This window comes from Pleurodeles waltl, chromosome 5 (assembly GCF_031143425.1).
Source record: "Pleurodeles waltl isolate 20211129_DDA chromosome 5, aPleWal1.hap1.20221129, whole genome shotgun sequence".
Classification (NCBI taxonomy): Eukaryota; Metazoa; Chordata; class Amphibia; order Caudata; family Salamandridae; genus Pleurodeles; species Pleurodeles waltl.
In genome coordinates, this window is record NC_090444.1 from 807046976 (window position 1) to 807069850 (window position 22875).

A 22875-nucleotide genomic window follows, 5' to 3' on the forward strand; every position below is an offset into this window, starting at 1 on the left:
GGGAGGAGAGAGAAGGCTAAAGGAGCCGAGGAAAACAGAAAGAAAGAAAAGAAAAAATCAAGAAGCAAGAAAAGAGAAAAAGACAAGAAGCAAGGAAAGAGACAAAGAGAGGTGGAGGAGATACATAATAGAATCATGCAGTTGCGTGGGGGATCATGACCAAGAGGGTCTGTATGGCCGGTGCCACTGGGGTATGATGTAAGGCAAAATGATAGGGGTGGGTGCTCACAGAGACAAGGGCTAACAGGCAGGGTGATGGAGGAAAGGTTCCCAGGTGCGGAGAAAGACCCAGGTTCTGTCTTGGAGGTTGCAGATGACTCACTCATAGAAGGCCGTCTGATACACCACTGAGAGTCACCCATAACAGGATGGGGGTGTGGGATAATGCCAATGGTGGTGAATGCATATTTTAGCCATAGCAAGTTCGGTTTGTAAGAGGTGACCCTGCAGGTGGGAGAGGTCTGAGGAATCCGCAAGATCATATAAAAAGATAAGTGAGCAAACGTTAATAGTCTTGACCAGCTAGGTCTCGCTCAGCATATTACCAACCCCTTCCCAGAAAGGCTGTACGAATGGACAGTCACAAAGACCATGTGAAAGGTCACAACGGTCATGGCAGCAGCACCAACCGGTCATGTTGTAGCAGTAGGCCCGCAGCTCGCAGCTTCACTGGAATTCAGTGTCAGTCAGGCAGCAATTTAAAAAGACAACATTTGAAGTGTGCCTCTCACGCCCCACAGTCAAGTGCCTCCAGGAGTTCGGCCAAGTCCTGTGCCTCGTAGTCTGTCTGCAGTTTTGCTTGCCACTTGGTACGGATTTTATTTAGGAGGGGTACGGCGAGAAGATGACGGCTCAAAAGGCTATAGAAACCAGAGATCAACCCCAGAGAAATGACCGCATGTCCTAAGATTGGAAACTATGGGGGAAGGTTGGAGATCCCAGGGTCGCCTGCCAAAACAGCAGTTAAGACTGGTGTGGTGGAACTCTTCGTGGAGCAACATGAAAGAACTGAAGGCAATCCCAACAATAATCTGATTGAGGCTGCTGATTCCTGCTGAGTACCTCGCCTCCCAATCCAACATCTCATCTCCTATATGCAGGCTACCATTACTCCGTAGTGGCATATGCTCATGGAGAACGAAGTTAACCCCAGAGAGGCGGTAGGCTCGCTGCCATAACTTCACCATGGCCTGCAGTATCAGGTTGATGGAGCTGTGTTGATGTCCCCCAACATGTGGTCCAACACTCTGTTGATATAGACCCCCAGATACTTGAGGTGCAAGGATTTCCATTGGAAGGGGTAGTAGCATATCGCCGCACAGGTGTTCATGAGCGACAAGGGTAACGCCTTGCTTTGGTTCCAGTTCACCCAGTAGCCCAAAAATGCTCAAAGCCAGTAAGGATATCCAGCAAGGCCGGGAGGAAGCAACATAGGTCTGAGAGGGCGAGAGGTTAAGCAGGACATTGTCCACATAAGGAAATATGGTGGACGTCCCGCCGGAGACAGAAATGGCAGTGATATGGCAGGGAGGAGTGGGGATTGTCGAAAAGAGGCTGTGAGGGCATCCATGGCCAGGAGCAACAACAGGGGTGACAATGGACAGCCCTGGCAAGTCCCTCTCCAGATCAAGAATGCGTCCAAGAGGAACCCTCCACAGTTAACCTGTGGATTACCAAACATTGGCTATAAATCCCTCCACAGGCCAAACCTCCATAGAGTTGTGAAAAGGTAGCCCCAATAAATTGAATCAAACGCATTCTTGCAATTTAGGGAGAGAATGAGGGCTCTATCCGGCTGGTCCTTAGCCAACCACAGAGCATTGGCAAGGGTGTGTAGGTGGTTACTGGAAAAACGGCTGGGAACAAACTTCACCTGTGTATGGTGGATCAGGGTCAGAATCACCATCCGAAGGCAGGACACTCGGACACCAGCAATTATTTTGATGTGCTCATTAAGTAAGGAGATGTGCCTGTAACTCTCACAGAATAGGGGATCCTTCCTCTGTTTAGGAAGGACCACTATCACCGCCTTATTGGAGAAGTGAGCCCGGTTGATCTGCTTTGTACAAGGCTTCATAGAGGGAATCCACTACATCCTCACCTGCCCACTTATGAAACTCCAGAGGGAAGTCACCTGGGAGCCTTGTGCTAGGGAAGCCTGGAGATGTACTGCGCTATTTCAGTTTTGCTAATTTCCCCCTTGAGCAAATCCATACAGGACTTGATAAGGGTAGAGAGACGCACCCCATCAAGGAATGCTTCTAATTGGGCAGGGTCATCCATCATCTCCAGGAACTAAAGGGCCCGATAGAATTCAGAAAATTCATTTATGTTGTCCTGCAGATGGGTGAGAATGGCACCATCTGTGGACTGAATAGCCTGGATAGCAACCAATGCCTCCTGTTGGCACAGGTGTGCTGCCAATAGTCGTCCCACCTTCTCGCCCTTTTTATAGTGGCAACCTTTAAGGCTCTGGAGTGAATACTCAGCATTAGAAGTAAACATGACAGTAAGGTCCATACAGGCTTTCTCCGGGCGGTGAATTGGAGGTGAGGAATTTGCAATTTAGAGGCATGGGAGAGATGCAGTCTTGCCCTCCAGTTCTCTCTGTAGAGACACTCTTGGGGCGTTGCCTAGGGCTGCATCCCACATGAGTTGGCCGCAATTAGTCACCTTTGCGGCCTCACATAGGACTTGATGGGAGGAAACATCTTTGTGTTCCAAATAGGTAGAAATGTAGGAACCGAGCTGGGATTTGCCTGGGGGGGGTTGGGGAGGGCAGGTGAAATAGTGTAATATTTTCACAGTTTATGCCATGGGTGAGCAAGACACAGATCCAGGGAGAGTAGGATTGGAGAGTGGTTAGAGAGCACAGCCTCCATGATCTCGGAGTCTCAGGAGAGGGTGACCACCTGGTGAGAAACCAGGAAATATTCTAGTCTGGACTAAGTACCATGGACTGGCAACAAAACACTGTATTCCTGGTCATCGGGGTGTTTGAGAGTCCAATGGTGCAGTAGTCCGTGAAAAAAGGATCACATCTCCAGGACCTTGTTACCCACATCTAGAGGGCCAATGCGTCAACGCACAAGTAATGCACTCCTCCCCAATAGGATAGTGGCATGCTCTGAACTCCATGAGAAGGTGAATGAGCTGATGAAAAAACTGACGCTTGGGGCCTGTGAGTGTATACACTGAGCTGATACAGAGCATCTGCCCTTCAGTCCTGAGTTTGGCAAAGACATAGTGGCCGTCTGGGTAAGTCCATGTCTCGAGGGTAGTGAAGGGCATCGACCTACGCAACAGAATCGCAATGCCACATTTCTTGGAAGGTCCAAAGCCAGTTGACGTCAGACAGCTGCTGTGAACACAGTGTCCACCCAGTTGCAGCACTGTTTTTCGGACTCCTGGTAGGAGAGGTTGGTTTCCTGCAGGAGGCCCACATCCACTCGTTTAGACACAGTTAGGACAGAAACTTCTTGCACTTTATATAGTGTGTTGCTTTATATAGTGTGTCAGGGCATTAACATTCCAGGAAATGGTTTGCGGGGAAGAGGAAGGTAAGGGCCAGAGGCTGCCTTCAAGATAGTGAGTGGAGCGGTGGCGGTAATAAGAGGAAGCTTCAAGAAGTATAATGAACAAGAAAGGAAAAAATAAGAGAGAAAAGAAAGGAGAAATGTGGGTAGAAAAGAAGGAAAAAAGAAAGAGGAAGCGAGGGGGAGTGGCACGAAAGACCTCACGGACGCGGTAGGTTGCCTACTATAAAAAAAATAAGGCAAAAAAAAGAAAGAATATAATCTGGCGCTAAATTGAGGGCGGAGGCCACAGTGAAAGCTGGTGGTTATGAATCACAGGGCTAGGCTTGCAGGTCCAACATGCCAGAGGTCCCACAAAGAGAGCAGGAGAGGGATCAGACTAAAAGGAGGGGGAGTGAGCGATGAAGCATAATGCACCCAAGGACCGTCCCAGGTATGAAGTGTCGATCCAGAGAAAATATAAAAGATAACAAACAGCTGCATCGACAAATAAGAGGGGTAGGAGAGGGGGAAGTAAGAGGGCTGGGTCAAAGTGGGCTAGGGGATGATGAATGGAGGGGGGGGAAGGGAGGGGATAGACATGCCAGAGTTACATTGTTGGTATGACAGTAATGAATGACAATCGATCAGTGATTACAACAACAAAATCTGATTGATAGGGTAAAAGATTGTAAAAGATCGCACCACACAGTGAAACATAGGAACAAAATGAATCATAGCTGTGCAGAAGCAACCAGCAAATGACATGGCAATTAAACGGAGCAGAAAATAGATATGCAGGCAAGAGCTTTATACTTATCAATCCGCCCTGAGGATGCCAAGCACCTTGTTGTGTGGCTGCTGGGGCAGGGGAGTAGCGATGGCAGTAAGGAACGAGTCTCAGCCATCAGGTTGCGAGGGATTCAGTGGTGAACGGAATTTGTTGTGGCCCTGGTCCTGAGTAAGGGCTGAAACTACTTTAAGGGCAATATCCTTTCCATCTTGCGATCTGGTCAGTTGTTCCAAGCTGAGGCCCCACCAGAGCTCAAGCGGCCACCAGAGATAATAGAGGGAAGGGGTATGCTTGAGGGGCGGTGGGCAGTCGGCGAGTCCCGGGCTGCAAGAGCCATAGGATGGTCAAAGAGTCCCTCCAGGAAGGAGCATAGGGCACCCTGGTCAAAGAAGTCTTTGGACCTGCCATCCTTTGTGATCCAAATATGGCCAGGTTCAAACAGTCTGAACTTGATGTACAGTTTTGGCTGGAGAACCAAAAATGCCTTTTTCTTGTCATTGGTCTCCCATGAGATGTTGGCGGCTATGCAGATCTGATTCCCCTCAAAAGTGTACGAACCATGGGAGCGGGCATCAGCAAGAAGCTGTCGCATCTGCTCAGGCCGAAGGAAGCAGACTATGAGGTTTCTGATAAGTCCTGAAGCGAGGGGCCCACATGGTGAGCTCATTTTATCTCTGGGGGAAGAGAGTGTGAGACCCATGAGCATGGGGAGGAGGTCCTTGAGGAAGCCTCTAACATCTGTGCTTTCTGTTCGTTCCAGGAGTCCGATAAAGCATATATTGCCCCTTCTGCTTCTAATTTCCAGGTCTGTGAGCTTGTTCCGCAGGTACAAAAGTTCCTGGTCTCTGTCCAGTATGGTGATGAGATGTTCCTCCATAGCCGTAAGATGGTGCTCGATCCCCTCCACCCTATCCTGAAAGCCTGTAATGTCGACTCGGATGGATTTGGTCTCAGTAGTGCAGTCCGAGATTTTGCAGTCCACACTTCTAGGAGGCGGCAGACTGCAGTGTCCTCCTGTAAAATGTGCTCCATTGTGGTATCTTGTTGAGAGACGGCCTCTAAGGAGAGCAGCTGACACAAGCATTTGCCAGAAGACGTGGCAGAGAGCATTGCAAACTCAGAGAAGGAAAACACAGATGGACGATGGCCATCCCTTATGAGTGTGGTCAGGAAAGAGTAGTCATCCGAGGGGCAGAGTGTGCCTGGGGATAGTGCACCTGGGAGATGCCGCCCGGGCAGGGCGGGGCAAGCTAGATCCAGTCCTTGTATTTCAGGGGGGAGAGGGAAGACCCTCCTGTGATGATTACTCCAACAGTGAGGTCCAGGGAGGCAAGTGAAGCAGTGCATCGAAGAAGACCCCGGCCCATGGGTGAGTTAAAGCAGTACGACGTGTGGACCGGACAATCATTCAGGGGACTCCCCCCTTCCAGGGGGTCAGCGTGATTGATGTAGCCGTTGTGGGTCCAGGAGAGCACCTTATCCATCACAGGGGCCCATAGCGAAGAATCTAGGCTGGGGGTGTGGCCCCAAGGAGGGCACAAGCAGAGCAGCCCCACCATGCCATGCCATGCAATGCATAGTGGGGCAAATGGGGTGGGATGTGGTGCAAGAATGCTGCAGGGCACCAATGTGAACAATGATGGGTGTCCAAAACAGGCTGAAAGCTGCTGTGTGGCTGGGCATCTTCAGATCATGCCCCTGGTGGCAGTAGGTTCCCTATCTGTGGGTGCTAGGGCCAGTCGTGTAGCAGCCACCCTCTGCATGGGAGCAGGAGGGGCCTTTGCAATGGAAGTGGTTGTAGACTGGAGGTAAAAGACTGCCAAAATATGGAGATGCTGGGTTATTAGTAGGCCCCTGATGATCAGACAGTCGTGGAGGCCCCCAAGTGCAGCTGGGGGAGGGGAGCCCTGGATCCAAGGCACTCACCAGATTGTATGGGGTGCAAGGTGGGCAGTGCCTGTAAGTCCTGATGGGCCATGGTGTAACCTCATAGTCTAACCTAAGATGGTAGCACAAGACTTACTGGAACGTCGGGACGTCGGGCAGCCATCTCTGAGCTGCATGCAGGGTGAAATGCAGGTGGGTGGGTCAAGGTTTCAAGCACCCCACCGAGGCTGCCGGAAATGCTTCGAAAGTGCGGGGTTGACAATATAGTGAGGTAGCATCCTGCGTGCGTGCCCTGTGAAAAGGTGCGGCTCGCTCTGATAATGAGGACGCAGCTCCTCTTAGTGTAGCAGGCCCGTCAGTGCCAATGCATGTAAGCAACCGGTTCCTCTGTGTTGTAGGGGCTGTGGCGAGGGTCAGGCCGCCCCACTTGGGCACAGGAGCAGGAGAGGTTATGGAAGCCCATGGATGGTCAGCCCCCGCAGTTGTTAGCACCCTGCCGCCATCCTCTGGAACACTCCGACGCACTGAGCGATCTAGCAAGTGGCCATCTTTGACTGTGGCCAGACCACGCCCGCTCCTCTTCCTTTTTAACAAATCATACCCAGACTGTTAGGTTTGCCTCCTAATCTTCTAAACAGAACATTCTAAAATGCAGAGTGATACAAGTCCACCAATATTCACTTTCTATATTTCACCACTGGCAACATAAACACAGAGGTTTGGCTGTTGTTAACGTTCTATGCAGATAATACACAGATGGTAGTATCTATAGCTTCAGAACGTACATTGGACAGAAACTTCCATGACTGCATGCAAGAGGTTACCAACTGGATAGGTGTAAAAGCACCTCAATTAAATGATGATAAAACTGAACTACTGTGTTATGGTCCCTTATCTATGGAGAAAGTACATAATTGGTGGCCCGAAAGTCTAGGTGCTTCACCTGTTCCAGTGTCCGCAGCAAAAAATCTGGGAGTGACTATCAACTCTGACTTGAGTAAGAAGAGCTATTGTTGGTACCAATGTCCGCCCTTTTAAATTCAAAATTACTATGGAACGCTATTCCATTACTACCAAAGTGAAGTCATTGTGTGGGAGTCCAGGCACTAATTTTCTTACACCTCGACAACTGTAATGCCTTACAGCTGGGACCTCCCAAAGAACCACCTGGTGAGACTCCAATGAGTGCAAAATTAGGCCATGATTTATACTTTTAGTGCAAAACTGCACCAACTCAGTTTTGCACCAAAACGTTTAGCACTGGCTTGCACCATTTCTGTGCATCAGCCGAGCACTATATTTATGGAATGCTGCAAGCCAGTGCAAAGGGTAGGCTAGCGGCAAAAAAATGACTTTAGTCGGGTTGGGCTGGCAGTATGGAAGAAGGGGTTTTTGCACCAAAAAATGACGTTAGGCAGGTTAGAGTAAAAAAGAGACTGTAACCTGCCTAAGAGACACTTTCTGACGCAAAACCATCCTTACCAAATGACTCCTGTCTTTGAAAAGACAGGAGTCATGCCCACCACCCCAATGGCCAGCACAAGGGACCCTGGGCATGGCCAATGCACCCAGTGCCATGTAGGGGGGCCCATTTCAGGGCCCCCAATGGCACTTTAAAAAAACAAAATGCAATACTAACCTGTACTTACCTGGGATGGGGTCCCCCATCCTCCACTGTCCCTCTGGTGTGGGTGGGGGTGTCCCTGGGGCCTGGAGAGGGCACCTGTGGGCTTATTGCATGGCGTTCCACCATGGAAATAGGCCCACAGGTCCCCTAACGCATGCCCTGACCTAGGCTTTAAAAAATGGGGCAAAGCAAGCTTTGCCCCATTTTTTTACCCCTCCTCCCTCCCGTGCACCATTTTTGCACAGGAGTATAAATATGGCGTTAAGGCCATAGAGTCTTTTTTTGCCTATCTTGCATCTCATTAAGGCAAGATAGGTTTCCACTTCCAAAAAATGACTTTAACTCTATAAATTTGGCACTAGATGGGTCTAGCACCAAAGTATAAATATGTAGTTAGTTTTGCACCGAATTAGAGTAAAAACAAATGACGCTAATTTAGTGCAAACAGAGTATAAATATGGCCCTAACTCTGCTAAGTTAATAATTGGTGGGGGAAATATGATTCTGCATCACCTGCAATAAAAGAGTTACACTGGGTACCGATAAGCTAGAGAATACTCTTTAAAATAGCATGTTGGTCACATCAAGCTTTCTATCAGATGGGCTCAATTATTAGCTCAGAGAAAACACACCTATATGAGCCAAGGAGGACTTTCAGATCAGGAGATGCTTTATTTCTCACTTCTTGTAGTTTTAAGTTAAATAGGAAGGGTGGTAGAAGCTTTTGGGTACTTGCTTCAAAGCTAAGAAACTGTCTCCCATTGTCTCTGAGGGCTGAAAACAATCACAGGAAACTCCAGAAACTGATGAAAACATATCTGTTCAAACAAGCATAATTTCTCTTCCTCAGTTAATTAGCACCAGGACATTTTTTAGAGTATTTTAGTTTTGTGCTTTATAAATAACCACAATTATCATCTTTATTATTATTGGCCCAGGGTTGCCGACCCACTAACAAAAGTTCTGATAACAGATGTCTCACTTTTAAATATCAACTGTAAGAAAATGGGACATAAATTGTGCGGCCTTTACAAGTAAAGGGTCCTCATTTGTCCTCCACTGGAGACCAAACACCCCTTTGTAGCACTTGACGCTCTCAGGGTAACGAAGCCGAGCAGTCCATGGCCTACTCAAGAGAGGCAGTGTGGGCTAGGAATCCCTATTTACAGATACGCCATATTAACACTCAATAAATTATTGTCTAGTCTTCTTTTGAAAAAGGAAAAGTACATTATTATATACAATCTACTCAATGCTATGCAGCAATTCACAAATATACAAAAGCGGATGGGAATACTTCTTAGTGACATTGCGCATTCACCCTTACCCTTCCCAAAGGGAGGTCTAGATCAACAAATCACAGGTCACAATATTCAGTTGTATGAACATACAGTAATTGAATATAACTTTGAATGGACACCCTTAAAACTGTCAGAAGAAACTGTCATGAAGAAATTATGCATTTGAACATGTACTGTTGTCAGCATCATTATTTTATTAAATCATTGACCAGTGGCAATATCTATGCATGTCTGGGTGATTTGTGTGCTCAGCACGACTTTTATTGAGCAGAAAGCAAATTAAACATAGCCCTTAAAAGGCATCACCCTTAGAGTTACAACCTGTGCAATTATATCACTTCACCCCAAATGGGTGTTTGCAGCATACACTTTAAGTAACATTTAGTATAAGATAATGCTATTCAACCTAGCCCCTAAAGAGCATCACATTTATAAACAGAACACACATGTTTTTACAGCCTTTCACCCCAGAGGGTGTTTCCAACATGAAAACTTATGTTGAACTTCTTCAGACCACAGGAACTACAGCCATATTCTTTGCCCCTAGAGAGTGAAGCACTCATTGCTATAGAGCAAAAGCTCCATCCTGGGGAGTGCTTGAAAATCCAAGGACATTCTGGTGGAGGGGGTTATGCTTTTGGAGTCCCACCCACATTAGTGCAGGGACTCCTGAAATTCATTTGAGAGGAGGCTGTTCTGCTTCTGCAGCTTCTCTTCTCTTTGAGGGGTGACCCCGTCATCGGGGCCACAACACAGAAACAAACAGGGCCAAAACAGCCCAAATCATGCAAGACCCAGAGGGCATTATGGGGTGCTTATTTCCAGCCCAGTGAATATTTGATTAATACCGTCCCCATTGCAACAGGGGGAGCCTTGTCTTGCTTGTCCGGTAGGACTTAGTCCTTAGTTTGGGATTCATCCTTAGTGGTCTCTTCTGGGTGCACTGTTCCACCCCCACACCTTGGATGAGCCCCACACGTTTCTTCGCGGCTTCAGAAAAAGGTTACAGCAATTCAGACGGCCATAACTTATGCCCCGTTAGGCCTCTTCTAACAACCTCTGTCTCGTTTTGCTCCTAGTGGTGAACCCCCGCAGCATAAGGAGAATATTGAAAATGGGGGTGTTGGGCATGCTAACACAACCGCTTTATTGACAGATGATTGGCACTTGTTAGCCAGAACAATAAACAACCGAAACACCAACTCTTGACTCTGGAGCACCCACACCATTTACAAGGATTTAAAAGGCATCATCTCCCTGCAGCTAAGAGTGCCACATTTGGGCTGGCAATCTAAAGCTCTATAAAGACCATTAGGGCTTCAAATGTTTTGGATACTAAATCCACATGTACAAACACCATGCAAGAACTCAGATTGGATACAGGAAGCAAAAACAATGATGGACAGTTGGTAATCATGAATGTGCATTTGCACCCACAAGAAAAGTTTGATGGGGCAAAACAACTCATAGAAGAATTAACAAAGCTAATAACAGAGGAGCTGTTGTGATAATGGGGGATTTTAACATGTACCTGTTAAGCCCATCTGAAGAGGATTTTTACCTGGAAGAATACTGGTCAGCATGGAACATCCTGGTGCGAGACGGTAACAAGTGGGGAAGACAAACTACAACAGGAAAGAATCTATTAAGGGACATAGAACACCTAGGTTTCTGTGCATTAAATGGCTGCTTTATGGGGGATCAACCTACCGTAGCATCTTTCCACAATGCAACAGTCAGCATTTTAATAGATTATACATTTGTGTCATTACCAATGATTGAGAAAATTGTGGATTATTGTTTGGGTGCAATGGATTTCAGTGATCACCTCCCACAAGAAATCCTAATGGGAATGCAGGGTGCAACTCTATACCAGCTAGTGGAAGGGCCTACATCCATATAGATGGCAAACAACAAAAGGATTAAATGCAAGACTGTTCACCCTGAATGATTGTTGCCTCTGACAAAGAATCTTTGGCAGGATAAGCAGCAGGAGACTCAGATACTGGAACCAGCTCGGAACGTTTCATAAAAGAATTAGGGACCTCTCAGTTTAAAAAAATCTGGACTGAGGAAAGGTGAAAAGTTTTATTGGAATAAATCGTTCACTCTGCAAGATCAGTCAATTAAAAGACCTACTCCTCTACAAGACTGGCAAATTCGTCACCTTAAGACAGCAATAAATAGATTTTTGTGGAAGCTTCGTTCAGCCAGCCTAGACATGAACATCCTAAAAGAGTTGCGACAATTAAAAGCAACCAAGGAAAAGCTACTATGTTGGCGGCTGAAGAGGGATTCAGAAGAGTTGCTTTGGGCCAAACTGTTTTATGATATAAAAAGTAACAACACCAGATTCTGGTAGACAGTAAACAGATTAGAAAATACATCAGGCCATGGGGTCAACTCTGATTTGACAGAGCATGTCTGGGCAAGCTAACATTTGAAGCATTTTAACACAGACCCCTCCAACAGCACAAGGAGGGAGGAGACAACCTGTAGCACAGAGGCTGGGTAAACTGAGGATAAAAAAAAAGTGATCAACCAGCCTCCATAATGGCCATCTCAAGCAACCAGATCAAAATCAGGATAGTAAAAGGCAGGAGGGAGGGAGCACCAGGCCCAAATGGAATCCTCTGCTCCTGTTCGAATTTGACTCTGATTATTGGGCAGTCTTTGAGCACACCCTTTGCACAGAAACGATTCCAGCATCCTAGAGGGGGGTCTACAATCTCACCAATGTTTAAGAAAGGCAATAAAAGCAAGGCAAAAATCTACAGGTTGGTGGCTTTCATAGATAAGGATGCCAAATACTTTGTCAGCCTTATTCTAGTAGAACTGATGAGATGGGTAACAGATAACACAGTTATCTCCATTAACCAAACTGGTTTTAGTAAGTATATGGGTACAACCACAAACATCCTGACTCTTTCCTTTTTGATAGATGCTGCAAAAGCTTCCAGCTCACCCTTATATGTATGCTTTATTGATTACTCTTCAGCCTTTGACCACATTGATTGGAAAAGACTCTGGGGTAAGCTTGCCAAAAGAAACATACTGAGTGGCCTCTTGAACCAATTGATTATTTTGCACACTGATACTTGGGTTCAAGTTAAATTGGGGGAGGGGAATCTTATGTTGAGAAGGATCCTGACTTCGAAGGGGCTTGAACAAGCCTGTGTATTGGCAGCAACCTTATTCAATCTTTTTATGGCAAACCCGCTATTTGGCCTCGAGTATCTGCTAGATGCCACTCAAAAATACTCTCTTGAAAATGGCCTTAGCATAAATCTAGATACATCCAAGGTCAAGCAACTAAATCAAACAAGAGTCCTGCAAAGATACCAGTGGCATCTGGGAGGACTATGGCCCGAGATAATAGATGAATATAAATACCTGGGGCTTATAATCGACATCAAGTGCAGCTACACTCTGCAGAAAGAGGTCTTGCAAAGTAGAATAATAGCAGCAGCAGTTACTTTAAAAAATCTTAAGAACAAAACAGCTGGCCCAAGCTTAGCCCCCCTGATCCAGGTAATATAAGCAAGACTCATCCCTATGATCACTTATGGGAGTGAGTGTATGAGGGGGCAAGATGCTGACACTTTGGACAGCATTATACAGGAGCCATGATGTTGATTTTTAATCTACCATAATACACATCTCTGACACAAATAAGGCTGGAATTTGGACTGCAAAAGCAACAAATTGCACGTAAAGGCGCATACATCAACAGCTGGTTCCAGATCATGAAATCTGAGCCTGGCACTTTAATGCTTACTTATGGAACAAAGTGCAGTAAAAAAAAAGGCCAAGGCCTATCTCCAGCAATTCATAGAATGATTAGGCATTGAAAATTGGGAAGCCTCAGAGCAGTATTACACCTTTAAGCAACTAGTTAACAAAATGGTCAAAAGGATATCCTTGACAGAGGATAAAGTACTGTTGTCAAGAAGGGCGCATGGATAGTTTATGCTGCACACCTACTCAAGAGCAGCTCCACAACCTAACTTAGAGGCAACTCTCTCGAAAGGAATTAAGTGGAAGTTTTTACTGTATTGACTTGGTATTCTCCCTTCATTGCTGCACTTGCCAACATGGAAAAGCCCACAAACTGACTTTAATTGCCGCTTGTGTGGGGCAGGAAAGGAAGACACAATACACTTGTTGTACATATGCACCAAACGTACACATGAGCGCAGATTGGTATTAAAGCCCCTCTCTAATTCCATTTGAATAAGGTCATGCAGGCAGGCAGTAAAAGAGTGTTTTGAGGGCAGTGAAATTCAGTTGGTTTGCCGCTTTGTGAGATTCCTGAGTATTGCTGGCAATAGACTAAAAGTTGGTGAAGGGCCACTGAATGAATCGAATACTGACTACCACCAATGATGTGTCACAGGTAGAAATGGGCTTTAAGGTCATAATATTAATCTAGATGACTTTAATGATCCATAGCACAGACTAACTGCTTAAATAGTTGTTAACTGCACTCACCGGGGCAGGATAGACTGGCTGATCCACATGACACTCCTTTCATTGGCACCATGTGGCCCAGACCATGAGGGAGACTGCCAGTTTTCCACTCTCTTCCATGGGATGAAAGGTCAAACCTCTGAATCTCACTAAGGGTGTTGGAGCACCCCCCAGGATTCCTCCTTGCTCCTGGTGCCAGTTAGTATCTCAATACAGGTGGAGAAATGGGCCATATTATCTGTTCTGGTCTGTAGCCTCATCGGCAAGCGTGCAACTATGCCATCACCATGGACACATCCTATTTTTGTGCTTTATCATCACATCATTGAAGCAGGGCCATGGAACAGGTAGTTAAAGGCAGAAGTGAATTGTCCTTTGGGTATAAAGGTTTCAGGACTCATGGGAAACAATGACATTGGTTTAAGACGATTTTCCCATCTACGCAGTGCATACCTGCGCCTTAGAGGTGTTCCTATTTAGGATACAATGTCGTTTGCATCATTTCAGTAGGTAAAAATGAATTAAGGTTTTATTTTTGTTTTCATTATTTTTTTGGTGGCTGTACAATACCCTAGACAAATTACCTGGTAACCACTGATACCATGGGATATGACATTTATTGTATCTGCAATTTGTTAATTATTCTGGGTTTTGGACTTCTGAATGGATGATGATGTACTAAATGCACATGTCTCCTCCCTATTCTTTTGTGTGCAAGGTTCCCTCACCATTTATGTCATGTCTTTTCTAGAAAAGAAATGTGGGGGCAAACACCCCTACGGTATGCATATTAGCGCTCAAGTTAGAGACCTGATTTGAGCACAAGTGAGACAGACATGAGATTGACCTATTTTTTCTGGTTTAGTTCTTCATTGCTGTGTTAATATCACTGAGACAAGAAAGAAATATACCAATAAAATTGAAAAAAGGATGTCATACCCATCCAGAATGGAAGAAGACTCGCTCAGCTGGGCAGCATGTTTCTCGGCCTGTAACACTTTTTCTGGAAGTTGTCTTTCCTGAATTGCTTGGGTTAGGTTATGCAATTTTTCCTTAAGCATCATGGACAGCGGTCTTAATTCATTGTTCATGTCTTCAAGATCCTATAATGCACAGATAAGACAGATTTTAATGTTACAATACAAACATCTTAAACCTTGCACACTAAATTCTCAGTGAGATATAATCATTCACAATACAGTATTTAATTACAGCTTAGTTGTCTATCAGGATATTGACTCTTGCCTTGGACCTCCGTAGGTGGAGTTAGAAATGACCACCTGGTAAGGGAGCATATTTGCATATTTTTTAACATGCTTTTCCATGTGAGGTGCAACAAAATGGATGCTAAAGTCTAAAAATGAACCTCTCACAAGGCTTATGCTGATGTCTTGATTGCACCTAGGCCCTCAAAATAATAATATAGAAAGGCTCTCTTGAGTGTGCCTTCATGCAGGGTGGCATTACAAGCACCATAAAGCAGAGTTTCTCCTGGCAGTCACATGGTGATGGTTAAGGTGCAAGCTTTATCAATAGCCTCACACAAACTCTCTCACACACATAAACACACACACAAACACACAAAGATACACACACACACACTTACACCAATTTGAATTGCCACTGACCAGCTGGGCGAGTGACGTTAGTGGAGAATGCAAAGACCAGTGTTCTGGAAATGAGATTAGGGGGCAGATTTGCTAGCATTTCATCATGCAACACAGTCCAGCTAGGCAATTTGCTGTGCTGCATTGTGTGAAAGGTAGACATCAGAAATGTGCCCCATATAAATAATATATGTATATATATATATATATATATATATATATATATATATATATATATGTATGTATATATATATATATATATATATGTATAGAAATATACATAAATATCTCTCTCTCTCTATATATATATACATATATATATGTGTATATATATATATATACATATATATATACATATATATATATATGTATATATATATATATATATATATATATGTACATTTATTTCTACCACTGCATTTAAGAGTAGAAAAAGAGGTTGCACCCAACTTGTCAGCTTCTCAAGCAAAAAGCTTTATTTCATCATCAATTCAAAAGTTATTTCTTAGTGGCAACACGTTTCAACTCAGAAGTGTCTTCATCATGGCCAAATTGAAAAAAACAGTGTCCATTCCCTCTTGACCTTTTATACTGCCCATTCATAAACATAGAAAAAATACTATCCCATACAGGAAAACATAAAATGGTTCCACAATATACTTCCTAATCCCTTGCTATCAAAATACACATTAATTCATTCACTATTCAATTTAATCATGTTGGCTACTCTAATCAAATATAACAAAATTAAAAGAAAAGAAAAAAGAAGAAGAAAAAAGAGGAAGAAAACAATGAATATGTCCAACTCTAAGATATGTACAATCTCCATTGCAAAAAATTCAAAAATGGCCAAGTGGCCCTAAAGACAACTCTAATCAAACCATATCTGTAATGGTTGAATAATAATTCATGAAACCATCAATGATTAGACTGTCATGGGAATGTCAAATTCATCTATAAATACCTTTGTATCAAGTTCTGTGGAAGCGCCTAATAGGGAAAAACATAAGAAATTCACCATTGCTCCCAATTTACAGTGTTACATTAATCCTACATGAACATAAAGCTCCTCATCCTCATTTAAACCTCCCAGTGTCTTGGTCCCAAGGAGTATAATATATTCTGACTCCCTTATCCTCAGGTGTCTTTCTCTGTCCCCTCCACGAATATTCCTCTCAATTTTATAAATGCCAAAAAATATTAAACTTTTAGGATCACAGTTATGCATTTTTGACCAGTGCCTAGCAACCGGATATGAAGCATCATAGTTTTTAATAGTTCTGTAATGTTCCAAAATTCTCTTTTTTACAGGACCAGTGCTGCCAACATATTGCAACCCACAGGGACAATGTAAAACATAAATGCAATATTCTGACCCACAGGAGGTAGCTTTATTGATCTTTCTGATTTCGCCCAAGGCCGTCTTGTACATCTTAACATTCTTACTATTACTGCATGCCTTACATCTGCCGCACTTGTAAAAGCCCTTCTGTTGACTGAACCAGCTACAATTTTGATGAATCTGTGTGCTCAAATAACTATGAGCCAGAATATCATGTAAGGATTTCGCCTTACGGAACGTAAACTGTGAGTGAGAAGCCAGCACCTTCTCCATTACAGGATCATCTTTAACTAAATGCCAATGCTTCATCACTGCTTTCCTAATTGCTGGACTCTCATTATTATAATTTGTTATTATCCTCATCTCCGGGATTACATTCTCCTGCTTGTGGGTTTTTATCAACAAATTTTCCCTCTTAATTTTAGTTACTTTCTCACTAGCTGTTCGTAATACCCAATCTGGATAACCCCTAGCTCGCAATCTTTTTATCATCCTACTCTCCTCATCCTTGTAGGATTCCAAGGTACTACAATTCCTTCTCGCCCAGAGCAACTCACAATATGGAATATTCCACTTCAGATTAGTAGGATGGTGATTGCTCGCATGCAGGATACTATTGCCCGCTGTATCTTTATGGTATAACCTTGTCTGTGGAGTATTATCCTGAACTTCCAAAATAAAGTTATAAACTATGATACTTCATATCCGGTTGCTAGGCATTGGTAAAAAATGAATAACCGTGATCCTAACAGTTTAATATTTTTTGGCATTGATAAAATTGAGAGGAATATTCATGGAGGGGACAGAGAAAGACACCTGAGGATAAGGGAGTCAGAATATATTATACTCCTTGAGACCAAGACACCGGGAGGTTTAAATGAGGATGAGGAGCTTTATGTTCATGTAGGATTAATGTAACAGTGTAAATTGGGAGCAATGGTGATTTTCTTAAGTTTTTCCATGAATTATTATTCAACCATTACAGATATGGTTTGATTGGGGTTGTCTTTAGGGCCACTTGCTTCAGGCAGGTCGCTCCCCTGCACTGCTGCCTCTGCTCCAGGTGCCCGTGATTTTGGATTCCTTTTTTTTTCCTGCTCCCCTCGGCCCCTGCCGCTGTGTCCCTGCGGCCTCGCCCACTCCCTCCACTTCAGTTCTCTTTTCCTGTCGCTGCGTCCCAGCGGCCCCGCCCCCTGCTCTCCCATTCGCTGTTCCCCTCCCTCCTCCCTGCTGCCACTCCCTCCCACCTCTTCTCATATGGCAGCTGCGGTGAGGAGAGCGACCCTTGACCCTGCTTCAGGCAGGTCGCTCCCCTGTACCGTTGCCTCTGCTCCAGGTGCCAGTGATTTTGGATTCCTTTTTTTTCCCGCTCCCCTCGGCCCCTGCTGCTGTGTCCCAGCGTCCCCGCCCCCCTCCCTCCACTTCAGTTCTCTTTTCCTGCCCCTGCGTCCCTGTGGCCCGCCCCCCTGCTCTCCCATTCGCTGTTCCCCTCCCTCCTCCCTGCTGCCACTCTCTCCCACCTCCCCTCATATGGCAGCCGCGGCGCGGTGAGGAGAGCGACCCTTAACCCTGCTTCAGGCAGGTCGCTCCCCTGCACCGCTGCCTCTGCTCCAGGTGCCCGTGATTTTGGATTCCTTTTATCTCCTTCCAGAAGCCGGTCACTCACCACCTCACCACTCAACCCCCCGCCGCTATTGGAACAGAATCTCAACAGAACAGCTGATCTCCACCCTCGCCCAGGCACCTCCTCCTAGGACCCGGGACCCCAACACAGCTGCCACCAACCTGCATAAATGGATAAACGACTGCGCCAACACCCTCGCGCCACACAAACAACCCTCAGACATCCACCACAGACCCAAGGCCAGCTGGTTCACCCCCGACCTACAGGCTTCCAAACGGGAATGCCGAAGAATGGAGAAGACCTCTCATTGTGCCACTTTTTAAATGTGGCACGAGGATTTTGGCCTCGTTGGGCCCCATTAACATAAACAAAATGACGCTAGTGTGGCGCAATGTGGCGCTAGGGGCTTATAAATGGGCCCCAGAATATCTATGATTCTACTATTTGGATTTTTGTCATTTTGGTTTTGTTTTATTTATTAAAACTTACTATGTTTTTCTAAACTGGTATAGGATTCTTTTATGGTATGTTTTCACTGTGTTACTATTTGAAGTGTTTCACAAATGCTGCTTCTGAGTTAAGCCTGAGTCCTGACTACTCTGTGCCAAGCTATCCGAGGATTGAGCACAGGTTAATTTAGGGCTGCTTTTGACCTCACCCTGAGAAGAACTGTGGTTGCTGCTCGAGAAGGGTCTCACCCCCACATCCACCAACAACCCCAATTTCTTACAGTCTTGCAACGCCATCCTGTATTAAATACTTGTTGCATCTATATGGGGCACTGTTGTACAATAATGGGTCCAAAACAATGTTCTTGCCACAGCCAAGCAGAGTGTTGGTAGGTCTAAGCCTGTGTAGACCCCAGACAATGTCACCAGAAATAGCCTCTTGACAGAAAGGTGCTTAAATAGAACCCAGTGTGAGTGTGTGATTCCTGACATGTATTTTTATAAACATATTCATCTTCATTTGTCCAAGTGTTGAGTCATTTGTGGGGCGGCCAATGGCTGGCTAGGATAGCTTTTCTGCAGTTCTCAGACCTGGTGGAGGGGTTGGGGGCAGCACCATTCAAGTCCATTGTACAACAACTAGAGGCAACAATACTCACTCAATCTCTTTGTAATTTGGCAGACTCAAGGGCAGATAAGTGGTTTTCTAGGAGAACAGCAATTTAAACATCATTGGTATGGAGAAAATGGAGAACCCTTTTATATTTGAAAAAATGTGGCAACCCATTAACTTTGAGCGATAGAATGTTGAGCCGGTGGCTGTTATTGCCAGTGGATGACACGGCCTGGTCTGTGACAAGTGTAGGCATTCCTCAAACCAGAATCTGTCTAATACCAGTGTACATCTGCATATAGAGCAAGGAGGATCCCACCACAGGACAGAGAATAGAGACTAAATAAATGTAAGTGGTAGAGAGTGGTAGTGGGCACCATAGAAATGCCTGTAAGTTTGTGCAGGCAAGGTCCTGCCTACAATGACACTTTGTTGTTTACTACCTTTTCTAGCACTGGAAAGAAAGAGGAACATGGTAAGAAAATGGGGTGGGTGGTAAACTCTGCTCTGCCAGTGGAATTGGCAGAGTTTTGGCCACTCCACATTTTGCATATAATGTAGAGTTCCAGCCCAATGCAACCGACTGCCGTGTGGTGGAGTTTTTTTTTTTTTTAGCACAGATTGCTAACAGTCAGCTTTTGAGCTTTTGGGCACTAGAAGGGCATCTGGTAAGATTTTCCCAACATGTGCAGTTGTGACCATTTGTGTGGGGGAAAGAATATCTACTCGAGCGGCAGTAAAACCAACTCAAACAGCAGTGCTCTCTGGTGCACTGCGTGGTGCAGTTTGTGCTGATTTCTCAGCACAGAACAAGCACCTGGAGCTAAAAATCAGGATGACATACCGACTCCTGCCTACTCGTGGAACTCTGTGGAATCTCTCAGAGATTTTATGTAACTCCGTGGAATTCCATGGAGTGAAAGTTCTGCCTACCCCTAGTAAGAGAATTTAGGAAGGAAGAAGAAGGGAAGGAAGGAAAAGGGAGTTCTTCCCACTAATAGGTAGGAAGGGAACCAAGTGCTAGTCAAGGAGCTATCCATCCATCATCACAAACTTCTCTGGGACAAGACTTTCAGCAACAAGATGGTAAGTGGGTCCAAGTCCAGTGGGGTACATAAGATGCCACTGGTGGGTGACTGCACACAAGGCAAGCCTGTGCATGTATATCACCAATGAAATATAAAAAAGGAGGGTCTAATAGTCGCTCAAAACAGCTTACAGCAATATGTTAACAACAACCACAACCATGCTAAGCAAAAGTCATAAGATAAGAAAGCATAGACCAAATGGAGGGGAACTGCAAGATGAAGGATCGGGATTAAAGAGAAGTGCAAGGCAATGCCACAGCTTGAGAAAAGACTCTCATTGAGTCAATCAACAAATTGAATGCAATATACCTGAGTACAGTCTAGTGAATGGGCCTGCTCATCATGTGACTTGAGTGATGATTGTGAGTGACTTGTCCTGATCATTGTGTGGTTTCCCCACATTTTTTGAGACTGTTCTGGTCCAAATGCCTGTGCTGTACCCTCCCCAAGCATAGTCACCCATGGCAAAGGAACAGAAGTTTGGTGTGAGAAAGTGGTTGGGAATCCAAATCCTTAGTAGAGGCATTGGAGGTGTTGTTTCCATGTTCGAAGATTCCAGAAACTCTGCAGTTCTTCAAGTATCCAGGTTCAAGAACTCCTTGGTGTTTACTTTGGAAATTACAATCAAAATGGCAGATTCGATGGAACAATATTTGACATTCAGTTTCTTTAGACTTGGTCAGAGATCACTGAAGCCTTGGTCTCATTGGAGAAATCAATTTTTGGAGCTCTCAGATTTGAATGGTCCTGCATGTTTTTTGGATGCTGGTGTTGAAAAGGACAAGCAATTACAGGAAATGGGTGGCCTGGATATTTGAGCCGGGAGTGGATACAGTGTGCTCTCTGGAACTTCAGAGGTTCAGGGAATGTAATGTTGAGAAGTTGTGGTAAGAAGGTGTTGAGAAAATGTATCATGTTGTCTTTCTCAACATCTTCTGGAAGGCTGTGGACACATAGGATGTTCCATCCAGCCCTATCTTTAAGCTCTTTCAGGATGATCTCCGTATTTGTGGTCAACATGGTCAAAAGTTGATTGAGTTTAGGTGGCTGTTCAGGGCCAGAAAGTGTCTCTGTAAATATTTGCTGTCTGGCCGGTTTCTAGCTGCTCTGGTCAGTGTGTCAATTACCTTGACTGTCAGACTCATCAGCAGTACAGTGGACAATGGCTCTAATGCCAGTACAAATAGCAGGGGTGAGAGTAGGCAGCCTTATTAAGTACTCCACCTAATCTTGACTGCCCCATAATGTGCTGGCCTCATTACGAAGGTAATCATCCTGCAGTGGAAATTCAGATGGTGGCCATCTTGTCTGAGTATAAGCTTTGCCCATACACATTGCTTTTTAATGTGCCTGGAAAATGTACTTGATAGCAGCCATTCAAATTATATCACAAGCTTTCACAGTAAATTGTTTCTAAAAGGCCTTCAATTCTAACTTGGACTTCGGCCTGACTTTCTACAAAATATTACAGTGTCAGCTATTTAGCTGCCTGCCTGATAAGAATGCAGAAATATGTTCCAGTTGGCGCTGTCCAAATACCATTGAAACATTAATTTTACCTTACTGCTGGCTAAATAGCAAATATTATGTGCTATTTGGCTGGTGGCTATGCAAATAGCAAAGACACTTCACTATTTACCCGGGTGCTAGCTAGATAGTAGAGATTATGTATGCACTATATGGTTGGAGACTACGGCCCTCATTACAACTTTGGCTGTCTTTTAAAAAGACCTCCGAAGCTGCGGGCACCAGTATACCGCCAGTGCTGGTGGTATATCTGGTTCCCGATTATGACTTTTCCACTGGGCCAGCGGAAAAGTCACATCAACATTGCAGCCGGCTCGTAATAGAGTTGGCGGCAATGTTGATGTACAGCGGGTGCAGCAGCGCCCGTCGCGCATTTCACTGCCCGAAATTCGGGCAGTGAAATTCCAGATGGGGGTGTGCCTGGGGGACCCTGCACTGCCCGCCAGCTTACCGCCGGCCACAAGGGTCGTAATGAGGCCCTATGTAAACAGGAAAGAAACCTTACTATTAACCCTGCCACTGGGTATGAAACAGACATTGTATAGCTTCACGCCATGCAAATAACCAATACAAATTATTGTTGAATGCCCCACTGGCTAAATAGTATATTTTATGGATTATTTGACAGGCAGACATGCACATAGAAGTTACATATCAGTATTTACCCAGTTACTGGCTTAGTACCAGAGATTGTTTACTATTTGGATAGCCACCATACACACAGAAAATTAACTTACTAGTTGCCTGGCCACCTGCAGTTTTCATGTATGATTTGGAGGCTGCCTTGCAAATAGCAAAGAAACTGCACTGTTTTGGCTGAGGCCAGGCAAATAGATTAAATGTACCTACATCTAGAATCTTCTTAGTGCTTGGTATCACTGGATAATCCTCTAGAGGCAAAAGTGTACAAGTGGCTTGATGTTTTAAATGATATTCTAATTATGGAGAAATAAGTGGAAATCGAAATAGGTAAAGTTAGGTAGTTATGCATGTCGACTAAGAGTAACCGTCACTTGGTCTAGTCTTTAAGAA

At 44.8% G+C, this 22875-nt stretch overlaps 1 protein-coding gene across 7 annotated transcripts in view; it reads right to left on the bottom strand.

Moving 5' to 3' along the window:
- The window catches only part of LAMA2 (laminin subunit alpha 2), a 3379260-nt gene that overhangs the window by 624093 nt on the left and 2732292 nt on the right, over positions 1-22875 (bottom strand). For all 7 annotated transcript variants that reach the window (XM_069234829.1, XM_069234828.1, XM_069234823.1 and 4 more), the window contains one exon: positions 14533-14696. In XM_069234829.1, the coding sequence (XP_069090930.1) occupies positions 14533-14696 (164 nt within the window). The remainder of the gene's footprint in view (positions 1-14532; positions 14697-22875) is intronic.